This window comes from Mastigoproctus giganteus, chromosome 13 (genome assembly GCF_048544385.1).
Source record: "Mastigoproctus giganteus isolate SK-2022 chromosome 13, ASM4854438v1, whole genome shotgun sequence".
Taxonomy (NCBI): Eukaryota; Metazoa; Arthropoda; class Arachnida; order Uropygi; family Thelyphonidae; genus Mastigoproctus; species Mastigoproctus giganteus.
Window position 1 is genome coordinate 140,397,296 of NC_143587.1, and position 17,901 is coordinate 140,415,196.

General features: G+C 37.5%; 1 protein-coding gene across 1 annotated transcript in view; it reads right to left on the reverse strand.

Annotated features, from left to right (window-relative positions):
- Nucleotides 1-17,901, reverse strand: part of LOC150076491 (uncharacterized) — a 392,042-nt gene that overhangs the window by 6,747 nt on the left and 367,394 nt on the right. Inside the window, exon 18 of the mRNA XM_090387905.1 lies at nucleotides 4,012-4,144. Within this exon, the coding sequence (XP_090244031.1) occupies nucleotides 4,012-4,144 (133 nt within the window). The remainder of the gene's footprint in view (nucleotides 1-4,011; nucleotides 4,145-17,901) is intronic.

The window sequence follows — 17,901 nt, forward strand, 5'->3', positions numbered from 1 at the left end:
ATGGATATTGTTAATCGTGCTTAACCATGATAACAAAGACTGGTAACTCGCACAGTGAGATTAGCAAAAGGGCATCTATATGAGGAAAGCCTTCGAATATTGCAGAGCTTGTAAACTAGGCACCTTAGAGGAGACTTAATTGAGGTATTAAGGCATTTTAATTATAAGTAAAATGAATGAGCATGAAATTTGCACAGTTATAAATGATTCTAGAACTAGGGGCTATAAATTCAAGTTACAGGGGGAGATGATTAGACTAGATTGCAGGAAGATTTATTTTTGCCAGCGAGTTATATATTACTGAAATAAGTTACCTACATGGGTACTTTTTTTTGAACAGCCCTTGCAAAATTCTAAAACTTAAGAAAATTAATTTTTGTAGCTGACTCAAAGGAATAAGAGCAACTAGAAAGAGTGTAGTACTTACATTGAAATTTGTGCTTACTGATGACTTAAAAAACATCACAAATTCTTGGTAGGAAGATGAGCCAAATAATTATGACCAGCGAGTAGTTATGTCCAAATCAAAGCAACTGCAGGTGAACTGCAATGTGTGCACGGGTCGGGACATGGTAAAAAAAACACCTGATACTGAGCTCCGTTAATCAGTGTTACTCTTGTTCTTCAGATGGGAAAGGCAGTGGACTTAAGAGAAAGTTTGACAATGGCCAAATTATAATGGCCGGACGACTGGGTCAGAGCATATCCGAAACTGCAGAGCTGGTGGGCGGGGCTCACGGTTAGCTGTGGTTAGTACCTACCGATATTGGTCTGATGAGGGAAAACTCACAAACAACCAGCGAGGTGTTGGATGACCATGGCTCATTGATGCTTGAGGTGAGCGAAGGCTCTCCCGGATGGTACGTGGCAACAGAAGGGCGACTGTGGTGCAACTGGCCGATAATTGGAATGCTGGTGACGGGAGTAATGTGTCACAACACACAGCACATCGAACCCTGCTGAAAATGGGGCTGCTCTGAGTGCCCATGCTAACCACGGTTCACCGGCGATGGTGCCTACAATGGGCATGCGAGCATCGAAACTGAACCTTGAGTGAATGGAAGAAAGTCACCCAGTCCGATGAATCGCGTTTCCTATTGCACCATGTGGACGGCCAGGTACATGTGCGTCTTTTACCTGGGGAAGTGTTGGGATGAAAACAAGGCTACTGGGATACCCTGGGTCCAGTCATCCATGTGCCAGGGACTCTGACGTCTACCACCTACCCAAACATTATTGCTGACCACGTAACCCTTTCATGGCAACAGTCTTCCCCCTCTGGTGGTGCAGTCTTTCAGCAGGATAATGCACCATGCCACACCACCCGGATTGTTTGAGACTGGTTCGCGGAACATGAGGAAAAATTCCAGGTATTTTCCTGGCCTCCAAATTCTGCAGACATCAATCCCATCGAGCATCTGTGGTTTGTGTTGGAACAGCAACTCGGATCGGTGGCATCTCAACCACGGACCTTACAGGAGTTAAAGGATCTGCTGGTTATGTGTTGGTATCAGATACAACCAGACATTTTTAGAATTTTGTAGCATCCATGCCTGGCTGGGTATGAGCTGTTTTGGCTGCATGTGGAGGACCAACATCATATTAGGTAGGTGGTCCTAATGTTTTGGGCCATCAGTGTATATTCCCCATTTATTATCAGAAAGGGGAAGTGGAGTTGAAACATAATTTTTTAAACACTGCCAATGTTGTATCGAAGATGAAAATCCAATCTTAATTCTCTCTAAATTTTCATTGAGAAGAAAAAAAAAATCTTCCTTATTTTCAGTTAAGCAAACTATTGAAAAACAGATTAATGCTTTTTTGACAAAAGTTATTGCAAGTTGTTTTCAGCTTTAGTTAAAACATTATGGAGGAAGGGATCCTTCAAGATACACTTTTTTTTTTTTGCTTTTATGATAAATTAGGGAAACAAATTTTATATATGTGGCTTTCCTCATTAGTATGGCTAATGATAACATAATTGTATCTCTCAATGATACTGGCTCGTAAAAATGCAGTTCTTTGAGAGATGAAAGAAAGACAAATTTAATTGGATACTATGATGTGGTTACAAAGGAACTGGATGCAAAAAATAATTTTAATATCATATACTTGGATTTCAGGAAAGCTTTTGACAGTGTTGCACATAGAAGTCTACTGTACAAATTGGAGAAGAAGTTGCTATTTCAGGGTAAGTTGCTACAATGTATAAAAGGGTGGTTCAGTGGGAGAAGACAGAAGGTGGTAATAAATGGATATCTGCTGTTCATGGACTAATGTTATTAGTGGAGCCCCATAGGGTTCAGTGTTTGGCTCACCGTTGTTTTGTATATTTATCAATGATATTGATGAAGGTATATATCAAGCTTAGTGTCCAAGTTTGCAGATGATACAAAGGTTGGCAGGGTTGTTAATGACAGTAATGGCAGTGCACTACTGCAACAGGATCTAGAAAATTTGGGCAGATGGGCTGAGAAGTGACAACTGAAGTTTAACATTGACAAATGCAAAGTACTGCATATGGGTAGAAGTAACCCCAGAGGAACGTACCAACCGTGTGGTACTACTTAGGTTGGTAGAAAATGAAAAAGACCTGGGAGTAATTGTGCAGTGAGATATGAAGTTTTCCGAGCAATGCAGACATGTCTGAGCAGGTCATGGAGTTTTGTCAATGATATACAGGAATATTGCTAGCAGGGAGAAGGAGGTTATTATCCCTTTGTATAAGGCAATGGTCAGGTCATGCCTTGAGTACTGCATAAAGGTCTGGAGGCCTCATTTTAGGAAGGATGTAGATTTGTTTGAGCATGTACAGAGAAGTGCAACAAGATTGGTGAGGGGAATGAAGGGATCCGCTTACCAAGAGAGGCTTAAGTTCTGCAAATTGCAGCAGCTGGAGACTAGGCACCTGCAAGGTGATCTGATTGAGGTGTATAAGGCCTTGAATGGGTTGAGCATACTGAATTCTGATGGGATTCTTCCACTTGGCTCAGATTTTGAACCTAAGGGGACATAAATTCAAATTGAGGAAAGACAGTTGTAGAATAGATGTGCGGAAATTTGCTTTTAGCCAGCAGGTGTTTAATTGCTGGAACAAACTTCCATCTGTCACTGTGGAAGTTGATAGCTTAAATAAATTCAAGGAGGAACTGGAGAAACCTTTAGAGGGAATGGTTGTATGAATTTTTTTTTTATTTTGGCTGATGCTACATAAGTTCATATGCTTGCTTTCTTGCATCACATGCCTCTATTACTATTACGACTATGCACCTGCACTCAGCCTTATAAGAGAAGTTACAGCAACACTTATAAGAGAAGTTACAGCACACTGCCCTTGTAGTTGAAAATTAAATAAACACAAATAAACAAAGATTACATGATCTATCACCAAGGTGCCATGTATCTCTTGTACCTCCATACAAACAGAGCCGGACAGTGAAGGAAAAATGCTTGATATAGCTAAGAATTACTTTTTTTCATCTGTGCTTGTAAAAATTTTATTTGAATGACCAAAAGCCAGATGAAGGTGAAACTATTTATGGATCTGAGTGAAGCATCCAATCTTTTATACATTTAATTTTAATTGGATATGGCTTAAATACAAATGTATTTATTTTTAAGGTTGTTCCTTTGGTGGCATGGCGTGCAGATAAATAGAACTGAAATTATGAGGAATTGGAGCAGAGTTAAAATCTGTTTAGGAATAACTACAGTGTATGTATGAAGTTACTGCTGAGCGTGTCGGTTGATATTATTGCTGGGGTTCTTATGTATATGAGGTGACATTACTACTGAGGTTCGTATGTATGTCAGACGACATTACTGTAGAGACAGCAATGGGGGAAATGGAAAGTACCGTGAAACATCTGACCAGTATCTAATTACTCCTAGCAAGAAACAAAGGCAGATTTTGACTTTATGGTGGGGGAAGTACTCTTAATTCTTCACAATTTCCATTAATTAATTTTAGGGATAATAACACTTTTCATCCCAAAAAACAGTATGACATACCTGAGAATTGGATTCCTTCAACTGGTGACTAATTGTTTCCAGCCTCTCTGCTAAGACAGCACTTTCCACACATTTTGCTGAATACTTTTCCGCCATAGACATTATCTCTTGTTTAATTCCCTGCAACTCATATCTTCAGTAAAAAATAAAAATTTTTATTATTCTGAAATTAAACTTAAGTAATTTTTTTAAACTGCTTATTAATGTTCAGGTGATTTGCCTTTGATACTTCAGGTTATTGATATTCTTAATTATCATTCTTAATTATCAAGGAGTAAAAAAAAAAAATTAAAATTAATATACTGTATCATATTCTTACCACTAATTTTAACTACAGTAATACCCCGAGCGAACTCGGAGTTACGCGGTTCTTGATTTTTTCGTTTGGTGTATATCTAAAATTAGCTTACCAGTGATTTGGAAGTCAAATCATAAAGCTTGGGTGACAGCTTCCATTTTTGAGGACTGGTTTGGTCACCACTTCATACCCAAAGTCGAACGTTATTGCAAGTCTAAACAGATTCCATTTAAAGTGATGCTTATTGACAATGCACCCGGTCACCCTCCTGTCACCCTAATTAATTTCGACCCACATGTGAAAGTTGTGTTTTTGCCTCCAAACACAACCAGCTTGCTTCAACCGATGGACCAGGGAGTCATCAAAACATTCAAGGCTTACTACACGAGGCGTTCGTTTGCATGTCTGAATGAAGCTATGAGACAAAATAGTGAGATAGCTGTTAAAGACTTTTGGAAACAATTCAATGTTTTAGATGCTGCAAGAATAATTGAAGAATCTTGGGATGAAATTCACAAAAAAGCATTGAATGGTGTCTGGAAGAAACTTTGTCCATTTTTTTTTTTTAAAACGAGACGAAAACAACGCCAGAAACTGATCATGTCACTCATGTGATAGAAGAAGTTGTTAATCTTGCCAGGCAATTAGATTTGGAAGTCAATGGTGATGATGTCAACGAGCTGACAATAAATGAGCTCATAGAGATGCGTGAGCAAAACGTCACTGAAGTATCCGATACTTCAGACCCAGTTCCACCAGAAAAGCACATGACAATTGCAAGCTTCACCAAAGGTCTCAGCTCAATTGAAAAAGGCTTAAAAATTTTAGAAAACATAGACTCCAACAAAGAACGCATTATAGCTACAAAGCAAGGAATAAAAAAATTATTAGCTTGCTACGAAGAAATTCTGCGTGAAAAAAAGAAGGCGCTGTATCGTCAGACAAATTTGTTAGATTTTATGAAGCCATCGACATTGAAATAACATTTTTATGTAACTCATTTATTTTTTTAATACTAGTAAAATAATAAGAGGAGTTTACCTCAATATATTGAGGTAAACTCCTCTTATTATTTTACTAATATTATTATTATCAACGTAGAACATATTGAGTATTACAGCTCTGATTCATACTATCTAATTTTTTTAATACATATTTTGTATTAATATGTATAAAGAACTGCAATTTTATTAAATATTTTTCTTCTAAACTAGTGTTTTTGTTAGTCCTTGGTCCCAATTAAACAAAATTTATATGTATTTATATGCAAAGTTGTACCCCGACTTACTTGATTTCGACTTAAGTGATTTTCGTCGGACCCACCTATCGCGTAACTTCGGGGTATTACTGTACTTTTAACCAGACTTTGAAGACGTGTATGGAATGAAAAAGATTTTGGGGTATGTAAAATTTCACTCCCTAGCAGATGCATGGTGTACATTATATCATTTAATTTTATTTTAAATAAAATGCAAGAAACAGTTTAATGGTACAATTTATATTTATATATTCTGACATTATACTGGATAATAAGAACAAACAACTTTAGTAAAAACAGTCCTGTAATTTTGGCTCTACTTCACCAATTAAAAAATAATTAATTATGCAGAATGAAAATTAACACCCACACTAAAGGAATATTAAATTTCAGACTGACTTAATTCTTATAGACTTTTAATTTTTTTTTGGGTTAGATAATACACCAGCATTCCTACTGAGGGTTATAATATGCTCATGAAATAAATAATAAAAACAAAAATCCTTGTAACAAAGATTAAACTGAAGATTAGCAGAACAGAATATAAACAACAATTTCTACATGCAATTAATAAATTAACTCCTAGTTTAAGGGACCAAAATACAGTTTCAACTTAAATGGTGTTGAAGTATCCGAATAACAAGAAAAGAACATATGTAAAAAAAAAAAATTGTATTCACCCAGTAGCTGTAATAATTTTTTTTTTTGATACCTTGAAATCTCTACAGCAACCACAAATTTTGGTTTTGATCTGACAATTCATTTTTTTAGTTTGCAGTACCAAATGAAGCAAAGTCTCAGAATGGATAAAGTGGAATACATGTCAGTGATTCAATTCCTCTTTTTGCAAGGGAAACACCCAAAACAATTCACGAAGAAATGGTTGCTGTTTATGGAGAAGACTACCCAGGTTACAATGTTGCTGCACAAATTAAATGTGAAAGAACCTCAAAGTGCATGATGAAGAAATTTCAGGACGGCCAGCAACTGCTGTAACAGAAGGCAGCATTGCAAAAATTGAGGCTTTAATCCAAAGATTGCTGTATTAGCACCAAAGAACTAGCTGCAGAGCTCCAAAGTGGTGTAGGGTCTGTGGAGAACATCATCCATCAACAAATGCATATGGGAGAGGTGTCTGTTTGATTGGCTCCCAAACTTCTGACCCCCTTACCAGAAGAAGGAAAGCGTGCAATGTGCACATGAAATGTTGTCCGTGTATCAAGAAAAGGAAGAGCTTTTTCACACATAGTCACCATGGATGAAACTTATATCCATCACTATGATCCAGAAACTAAACAAATTTCAAAACAACAGAAGCATGCCAAATCACCCCCCCCCCCAAAAGACAAAGGTGAAACCAAATGCTGATAATGTGATGCTGTCAGTTTTTTTGGGATCACCATAGTGTAATACTAACAGATTACCTTCAAAAGGGGTGTAATGTGACAGGGAAGTATTATTCCAACTTCCTCGTAAAACTATGTGCTGCTATAAAAGAAAAAAGATGGGGAAAGCTGTCAAAAGGTGTACCTGCTCCACAATAATGCCTCTGCGCATTCCTCGCAAGATGCAGTGAGGTGTGCCCAAGAATATCGGTCTGAAATATTGCCTCATCCTGTTTATTCCCCAGACCTTGTACCATAGGATTTCTGCCCAAAGGACTTCAGGGCAGGAAAGATGAAAAAATCCAAGGATGATTCCTCATCATTTGCTAACAATGAGGTGATTTCTGCTGGCAAGAGTCCTCTGACTTCCTTCAAACCATGACTCTTGCCAGCAGAAATCACCTCATTGGTTGAGGACTTCTACAAAACTGGTCTGTGCAAGTCTACAGAGAGGTGTCAACATTGTGTCATTTTGTGTGGTGGCTGTGTTGAAAAAGTGTAACGCATGGTGTTCTTTTTAACCTTCTATCACAACTACTTCTGGTTGAACACAAATCATTTTTTGAATCTCCTCATACTTACTTAACATACACTTAATAACATACATGTAATATCCATATCATGGGATATTAACTGCTTCAATAGGTACACAGCAAAAAAAAGGTGATTTTTTCCTCTTCTTTTAGTCTTTGTAGCATTATTGTTTATTCAGTAACCTTCATAATTTGAGTGAACTGCTCTTGCCAATGAAATATAAGGTGGTCATATAGTGCTTATATGAACTGACTTTAAAACTTTTGAGAGTGAAGAAAAAGAAAATTCCCAGTATGTGTACAGCTGGAAAAATCTATGTTTAAATACAGTTGTGAAATTTCACTTTGGTTGTGTGGAATTATATCAAATTTTTGAGCATAAAAATAAATTGCTGTTTATGAGATCATAGCAGCTGCTTGAAAGGAAAAGATATATAAGTTGTATATAAAAATTATCAAATCAAGATGTCTTCAGAAAAACTTAATTCAGTTTTTGGAATAAAGTTACATTAAGATGGAAGGATGCCAAAAACGTTTTTACTATATTTACCTATATTTAGGTATAAAAAGAATCTCAGTAAAGTTTACCTTTGGAAAATAGTAATCAATAACAATATTTCTGATAGTTATTGATTAACACTTTCTAAATAAAGTTAAGAGAGTGATCCTCTCTTAAGAGAGTGAATAAGAAATTGATTCTTGCATTGCTTCTATTGGAATGAGCAGCAGACTGGAAAATAAGATGCAGGATATTTCAGAGACCGCTGGGAATCATGGGGGTACAAGTAAACACATGGGTTGTGTTAGGGTGGCTAAGAGGAAGAGCAGGTGCATGTATACTTGCGTGTACACCAATGCTAGGAGTTTAGTAAATAAATTTGATGAATTTGAGGTATTGCTCAAAACATCAAAGGCAGATATTGTTGGGATTTCAGAGACGTGGTGTCACACAGATATAAGGAATGCAGAACTGGAATTTGGGGAGTACAATGTCTACAGAAAGGATAGACAGGATAGGAAGGGAGGAGGGGTTATGCTATTAGTTAAGAAACACATAAAATCCAAGGAAGTGAAGCCAGTCGACATCGCTGGACAGTGCAGTGTTGAGTCGTTTGGTGTGACATAGGCATTGGGAGATCAAAATTGAGAGTAGGAGTGTGCTATAGGCCTAATGATTCTGATGAGTATAATAAGAAACTGTACAGAGAAATAGAGTGGGCCAGTAAATCAGAGAGTCTTATAATGGGGGATTTTATTTCCCAGATATTGAGTGGAATTTGGGGGCTGGTCACTCACACACTAGCAAGGCTTTTGTGGATTTATTGGATGATTGTTTTCTACATCAGCATGTTAGGGAGGCAACTAGAGGGAGTAATACTGTTGATTTAATTATCAGTAGTGATTCTTCATGCATTAAGAATCTGCAGATAAATGAACCACTAGGTGGCAGTGATCACAGTGTTCTAAAGTGGGATTTACTCAAAGAGGTAACTACCATTAGGGGTAAAGGGAAGGGGTATTGCTTTCGTAAAGGCGACTATGATGGACTGAGACAGTATTTAAATTCTATACAGTGGGATCAACTGATGATGTTGCCAACAGCAAATTCAAAATGGGAAGCATTCAAAGAACTTATCTTGGAAGCTACTAGGGTTTACATACCAACTAAGAAATATTGTTCAAGGTTTAGGCCTAAATGGATGTCAGATGAACTAATGAGGCATATGGCAGAGAAGAAAAATGCATGGGATACATACAAATTAACACGTGACACAGAAGCCTATAATAGATACAAGTTGATCTGTAACCAAGTTACAAAGGAGGTTAGGCAGGCGAAGGCAGATTACGAGAAATCCTTGGCAAGGGATGCGAAGAAAAACAGCAAAGAGTTCTTTACTTATGTAAACTCTAGAAGGAAGGGGATGAATCAGATTGGTCCACTTGATATCGATGGGTCAACTGTTGATGATCCTGCTCAGGTAGCTAACAAACTAAATGAATATTTTGCATCGACATTCACACATGAGGAGTTATTCAGCGAGGGGAATGCCAGAGGTGTATTCAACTCTGGCAGTAAGCTAGAGAATCTTGTAATAACTGAGAGTAAAGTGGAGGAGAAATTGGTGAAGATAAACACAAGAAAGGCACCTGGGGTGGATGGGATCTATCCAGTTATATTAAAGGAAGCAGCAAAGGAAGTAAGCAAACCCTTAGCCATAATTATGAGAGCTTCCTTGGCCTCAGAGGAGGTACCCATGGACTGGAGATGTGCAAATGCGACCCCAATTCACAAAGGAGGATCAAAGATGGACACAAGTAATTATAGACCTGTGAGCTTAACTTCTGTTCCAGGAAAATCAATGGAGGCACTGGTTAAAGAAGCACTGCAGGATCATTTAGACAAGACTTCAGTTATAGCTCGGACACAGCATGGTTTTGTTAAGGGGAAGTCTTGCCTGACCAATTTGATTGGATACTATGATGCAGTCACAAAAGAACTGGATGCAGGGAATAGCTTTGATATTATATACTTGGATCTTAGAAATGCTTTTGATACTGTTGCACATGGAAGACTGCTACACAAATTGGAGCAGTGTGACATTGGAGGCAAATTGCTGCTATGGATAAAGGGGTGGTTGGGGGGGAGAAGACAGAGTGGTAATCAATGGACACTGCTCATCGTGGACTAATGTTATTAGTGGAGTCCCTCAGGGCTCAGTGTTGGGTCCATTATTGTTTTCTGTATTTATAAATGATATTGATGATGGTATATCAAGCTTAATGTCCAAGTTTGCAGACGATACGAAGGTTGGCAGGGTTGTCAAGGACACTACTGACACTATGCTGCTGCAACAGGATCTGGAAAGGTTGAGCAGATGGGCTGAGAGGTGGCAAATGAAGTTTAACATTGACAAATGTAAAGTACTACATATGGGAAATGGCAACCCCAGAGCAACGTATCAACTCTGTGGTACTACACTGACAGTGGTAGAGAATGAAAGGGACCTGGGGGTGGCTGTGCAGGCAGATATGAAGTTCTCTGAGCAGTGCAGACGGGCTGCAAGAGTAGCTCATGGTGTACTGTCAATGATATATAGGAATTTTTCTAGCAGGGATAAGGAGGTGATTATTCCCTTGTATAAGGCAATGGTCAGGCCACACCTAGAGTACTGTATACAGGTCTGGAGGCCTCATTTCAAGAAGGATGTAGAGCTGCTGGAACGAGTACAGAGAAGGGCAACAAGATTAGTGAATGGAACAAAGGGGTGCTCTTACGAAGACAGGCTTAAGTTTTGCAAATTACAGTGTCTGGAGACTAGGCACCAGCGAGGTGATCTGATAGAGGTGTACAAAGCCTTGAATGGGTTGAGCATGCTCAAGGCTGATGGGATTCTTCCTCTTGCTCAGAATAATCACCTGAGAGGGCATAAATTCAAATTGAGGAAAGACAGATGTAGGATAGATGTGCGGAAATTTGCCTTTAGCCAGCGAGTGGTTGGTAGGTGGAACAGACTTCCATCCCTTGTCGTGGAAGTTGATAGCCAAAATAAGTTTAAGGCTCAGCTGGACAGGTATTTTGAACGAACAGAGGGTTAAAGTGGAAGTGGTTATTTTTTATTTATTTATTATACTTTATTTTTTTTTGGCTGATGCTGCATAAGCTTGCTTTCTTGCATCAAATGTCTCTACTAATGCTAATGCTAAAAGAGATGAAAGCTGTAAAAATTTTATCACATATTTCTACATTCAAACTAGGCCCTTCAAATTCCCAGAAAATGGTGTTTGTAGAGATATTTGGTTGTTTTATTTATTTTAGTTTATAGCTACCTGTAATTTATATTCCTTTTTCATGCAGCTTCCATGGCTTATTCCTTATTATGTAAAAAAATATATATATTTAATTACACATAACTAAGGTAAAATTTTACAAATGTAATGAAACATTTTTTTTTCAGCTGTACCTAAACCAGGCAACGTGTGACTACCACATTATCAAGCTGCATGACTAGTTATATGAAGTAGGCAAAATATGATGGAAAATGATAAAGGCTCTACATGCCTAAGGATAAATTATTCCTTAAAAAGAATAGATAAAAGTTACATTATTTTTATCCTCCAATGATAGAGTATTTTTTTTTTCCTGAAGCAAATTTATTGGCTTCATTCTGATATTGGGCATATACATTGCTCTATCCAAATGCAGATGTAGAATATCTACATTTGGAAATTACAACAATCACAAATACTAACATGCTGTATCATTAGCAGGTCACAGTGAAATTTGGTTTCAATCATGTGAACACAAAACAGTTGTAGTATTTTTAAATATATTACTTGTGTGCTTACAGTGCAAACCAGGGGTATGTGAATATCCCATGATTTCATCTCTATACAACAGGAGAGACTGCTTCTACAGGGATGGGACACACTTAAATAGAAACGGTGCAAGAATATTTGCTGATGCTATCAAGGCAGTGTGTTAGGTGGGTCGAAAAACTGCTAGCTTGGGGGGATTCACAGACTAAAAGGTTAAAAGTAGCCGAAGGTGATTCTTGCACAACTTCTATTAGAATAAGTAGCGACCTGGAGCGAGGAGTGCTGGGGATTTCAGGGACTGACGGCAGTCATCGTGAAACAGGTGAGTATATAGGACGTGTTAGGGTAACTAGGAATAGGAACAGGTGCATGTATACCAATGCTAGAAGTATAGTAAATAAATTTGATGAATTTGAAGTGTTGGTCAAGACATCAAAGGCGGATATCAGAGATGTGGTGTCGCACTGATATTATGAACGCAGAATTGGAATTTGGGGAGTACAATGTGTACAGAAAGGATAGGAAGGGAGGAGGTGTCATGATATTAATTAAGAAAAACAAAATCAAAAGAAGTGCATCCAGTTGATATAGATGAACAGTGCACTATTGAGTCAGTTTGGTGTGACATAAGCACTGCAAAAGCAAAAATAAGAGTAGGAGTGTGTTATAGGCCTAATGACTCGAATGAGTAAAATGAACAATTGTACAGAGAAATAGAGTGGGCTAGTAAATCAGAATGTCTTATAATGGGGGATTTTAACTTCCCAGATATTGACTGGAGCTTGTGGGGTGGTCACTCACACACTAGTAAGACTTTTGTGGATTTATTGGATGATTGTTTTCTGCAGCAGCATGTTTGAGAGGCAACCAGAGAGAGTAATACTCTTGATCTGGTTATCAGCTGTGATCATTTGTGCATCAAGAATTTGCAGATAAAGGAACCACTAGGTGGCAGTGACACAGTGTACTGATGTGGGATTTACTTAAAGATTTAATTACCATCAGGGGTAAAGGAAAAGGTTTTTGCTTCCGTAAAGGTGCAGTGGTCTCAGACAGTTTTTAAATTCTATACAGTGGGATCAACTGATGATGTTACCAACAGTAAATTCTAATTGGGAAGCATTCAAGGAATTAATCGTGGAAGCTACTAAAAGTTTCATCTTTATTAAGAAATATTGTTCAAGGTTTAGGCCTAAATGGTTATCAAATGAACTAATGAGACTGGTGACAGAGAAGAAAAATGCATGGAATGCATATAAATTATCAAGCGACTCAGAATCCTATGGCAGATATAAGCTAGTCTGTAATCAGGTCACAAAGGAGGTCAGGCAGGCGAAGGCAGATTACTACAAATCTTTGGCAAAGGATGCTAAGAAAAAAAGCAAGGATTTCTTTACTTATATAAACTCTAAAAGGAAGGGGATGGATCTGATTGGTACACTTGATATCAATGGTTTGACTGTTGATGATCCTGCTCAGATAGCAAACAAACTGAATGAGTATTTTGCATCTGCATTTACACATGAGGAGTTATTATGGTTTGAAAATGGCAGAAGGTTATCACATTGTAGCAGGGAGCTTAATGATTTTGTAATAACTGAGAGCAAAGTGGAGGAGAAATTGTTGAAGTTAAATGTAAGAAAAGCACCTGGGGTGGATGGGATCTATCCAGTTATATTAAGGAAGCGGCAAAGCAACTAAGCAAACCCTTAGCCATAATTATGAGAGCATCCTTGGACTCAGGGGAGGTTCCCACGGACTGGAGATGTGCAAATGTATCCCCAATTCACAAAGGGGGATCGAAGGGTGACACGAGTAATTACAGACCAGTTAGTTTAACTTCTGTTCCAGGTAAAATAATGGAGTCGCTGGTTAAAGATGCATTGCAGGATCATCTAGACAAGACTGCAGCAATAATTCAGACACAGCATGGGTTTGTTAACGGAAAGGCTTGTGTGACAAATTTGATAAGATATTATGATGTGGTTACAAAGGAACTGGATGCAAAAAATAATTTTTATATCATATATTTGGATTTCAGGAAAGCTTTTGACACTGTTGTGCATGGAAGACTATTGTACAAATTGGAGCAGAATGGTATTAAGGGTAAGTTGCTACAATGGATAAAAGGATGGTTGCGTGGGAGAAGACAGAGGGTGGTAATCAATGGGTGCTGCTCTTCTTGGACTAATGTTATTAGTGGAGTCCCACAGGGTTCGGTGTTGGATCCACTGTTGTTTTGTTTAATTATCAATGATATTGATGAAAGTATACCAGGCTTAGTGTCGAAGTGTGCAGATGATAGAAAGGTTGGCAGGGTTGTTAATGGCAGTGTGCTACTGCAACAGGATCTAGAAAATTTGGGCAGATGGGCTAAGAAGTGGCAACTGAAGTTTAACCTTGACAAATGCAAAGTACTGTATATGGGTAGAAGCAACCCCAGAGAAACGTACCAACTGTGTGGTACTACACTTAAAGTGGTAGAAAATGAAAAAGACCTGGGAATAATTTTGCAGTCAGATATGAAGTTTTCTGAGCAATGCAGACAGGCTGCCAGGGCAGGTCATGGGGTTCTGTCAATGATATATAGGAATTTTTCTAGCAGGGAAAAGGAGGTGATTGCCCCTCTGTAATAAGGCAATGGTCAGGCTACACCTTGAGTACTGTGTACAGGTCTGGAGGCCTCATTTTAGGAAGGATGTAGATTTGCTCGAGCGTGTTCAGAGAAGGGCAACAAGATTGGTGAGGGGAATGAAGGGATCTTCTTACCAAGAGAAGTTTTAGTTCTGCAAATTGCAGTGGCTGGAGACTAGGCACCTGCGTGGTCATCTGATTGAGGTGTTTAAGGCCTTGAATGGGTTGAGCACACTGAATTCTGATGGGATCCTTCCACTTGTTCAGATTCCAAACTAAGGGGGCATAAATTCAAATTAAGAAAAGACAGATGTAGAATAGATGGAACAAACTTCCATCTGTCGTTGTGGAAGTTGATAGGTTAAATAAATTTAAGAGGAACTGGACAGGCATTTTGAGGGAATGGTGTGATTTTTTTTTTTTTTTGGCTGATGCTGTATAAGCTCATACACTTGCTTTCTTGCATCACATGCCACTACTACTACTACTACCATCCTTGAGGAGGAGAACAAAAATGCAAAATTTTACACTAGTGCAGTGTAATGAAATAAAACAATGATTTTTGTATATTATCAAAAAAGTACATATAGTTTACTGAGATCACCTTGTCTCATTTGTGACACATGCTTTTGAGTTGTTGGATTTTTGAACTAAAATGCCAAAGGAAAAATAGAATACAATTAAATTATATGACGGAATAATGACGGAATAAAGAAGGAATTCATTTGCACGATCTCCATCTCATTAGGAAACAAAGGGCACTGGTATTTGAAACAACCAATGGATATAGCATTTCAATAATCTCTTAACCTTAAATCCCTAAAAGTTGAAAGGCTCTGGCCCTATTTTATGCAAACCACTAACAAAAAAAGCTGTTGTTGTTGTTGTGGGGTTTTTTGGCACAAGGGCCTCCTGGGCCATATTGTGCCTAACAAAGAAAGCACTTAGTGAACAGACTGAAGACAAAAATGAGGCATGGGTAGAACTTCTTCAAGGATCACCCACACGGTGCCTTCTAATCAAAATTAATCAGAAATAGGACTGATATAATGGACAATTTATGGAAAAATATAACATTAAATGAATAGGAATAAAATGCACTCAAAATAAATGTTTTTAAAAATTGCCTGCTATAGAAAAAAACCTGGATATTCCAAAATAACTAACAGAAGAGATACTATTGAATATATGTTTCCTGTTTTTCCCTAGTAAACTTGATATTTGGGTAGTATCTTTTCGGACTGGGAAGAGGAAATTTGTTATCTGTGGAATGTAATGTACATTTTTTCATAAGGAAATTCTTTGCATGTTAGTGGAATTTTTCCAGTAAGGAATCCCTGCAAATATGGAACATTTACTGTATTTTATAGCGAAGTAGCTTGACATTTTTTTGTTTTTCAAAGTATCGTTCATCCTCTAGGATAAATGAAACTTTGAAAGAGCAATCAGAGGACTTCTTTTGGGATAGTTCTTAATGGCTGTCCCAAAATATAAACAAGCAAAGGTTTCATAATTTTATGGTTCATACTACAAATATTCAGCTACTACTTTATATTTAAATAGTACAATAACATACATCTTTATGTAAAAAAAAAAAAAAAAAAAAAAGTTGCAGCAAAACTAATTATAAAATGCACTCCTGATAACTAGATATCCCACTATCCTAACAGCTGGATATGACTGGTTGGGCTGTTATTCTTCATCATCTTTGTTCAACCAATACGAATTCATTCTGTAGCAGAATGCTGCCAACAGTTTAGCATCAGTACTGTACCTTAGTCAAAAGTGTGGCAATCTTTAAAACAAAGAACTTGTAGGTCAACCTCACAGCTGCCAGATTATACACCTCAGGCTGGATCTAGTGCTTTTTATTTTATTTTTTAAAAATTGTTATTAGTTATCATTTACTGTATGATTTTACTTGTTTGTGTGGCTGTAGCAAACACGTATATTTCAGTTATGCATTTGAAGTCATTTACACTGACACAGAGTTGATAAACTACACTGAGAACTGTTGAGTTTCATAGGCTTAGCTGTCAAGTTAGTGACTACTGATGAAATATGTACTATTTGGTGATTAACCTTCGCAGTGGGAATGAAGTACAAAAGGATTCCTGAACTATATAAGAAAAGATGAAATTTCACAACACGTGACCTGCTGCACAAGCATACAGAACCGGACGGGAAGGGGGAGCATAAACTCAAATTAAAAAAAGAATTATAGACCAGATGAATTACACGGAGGCTTCTGTTTTCCAGAAAGTTGTTAATAATTGGAACACGCTACCTTCATGGGCAGTCAAGACTATTTTTTTTTTTTTTTTTTTTTTTAAGTTCTAATAGTTAGAAGTACAATAACGACAGCCATTAAATACTAGTGCCAAGAACTTTAGAATTATTTGCTGATTCTACTGAATTGATGAGAGGTCTAATATGCAGAGAATAAGCCACTACGTTATTTATTGTCTAATAATTCAAGTGATCATGCTTTGTCATTAAAAAGCAAGAAAAGAATCAACAGGAGACAAATGACCACATCATCCAAGGACAAACAAGCAAAATTTCTTTGAGGACAACCAGATATAACCTGAGAAGCAGAAAATGAAATGATACTGATATCAATATCTTAATCTCATAGCTACAAGATTAGGACAGTGAAGCAAAGATTATTGAAATCCACAGTTGCAACTTCAGAATTAGTTTTGTCAGTATGCAGAGTGCGATAGAATTTAGTCATGTGTTTTCTCTTTCCTATTATTAACATTTCAGACAAGAGATAATAATTTCTGTACTCTGTTACCAAACCATTTGCAACAATTTTATTTAAAATACCCAATTGTTTTATGCAATTTATTTAGGTTTCATCTAAAATAACAGTTTTTGATTAAGATGTTATGCTAATTTATGGGTTTAAAACTTATCTCTTCTTTCTTCCTTTCTACCCAAAAAGTTTACAAAACATTAATGGAACAGAACAGAATATCTAGCCAAGTCTTTGTGTGTGCTAGGTGCAGAGAGTGTAAAGAAATTAGGTGCCAACTCTGTGTTCTGATGGGCATCTATGAGAGTATGAAGAGTGGGGTAGATGCCCTCAAAGGAATTAAAATGGGGGCCCATCAAGCTCTGAGCTGCCAAAATCAATGCAAGAGCATTGATTTCGGGCATCACCCAAAACAGTGGCAATCTTCAAGGCAGAATGCACTGGTCTCCCAGGAGCCAGTTACCATTGGTGACTATTTCAGAGAAACGGGAATAGGACCAGGACCAGGATATGTCAGACAGGAGCAAAAGTTTATGACCTAGAGCAGATATCATCTTTTAAGGGCACAAAAGGTGATATTGTTGCACACACACTGGTATTAATGACATTAAGAGCAGATGTGCAGACTTAACAAGTACAGGTCAACGTTGAAAAAAAGTCACAAGTTAGGGTTATATTTGAGTGTTTGCAATTCTGCCTAGACA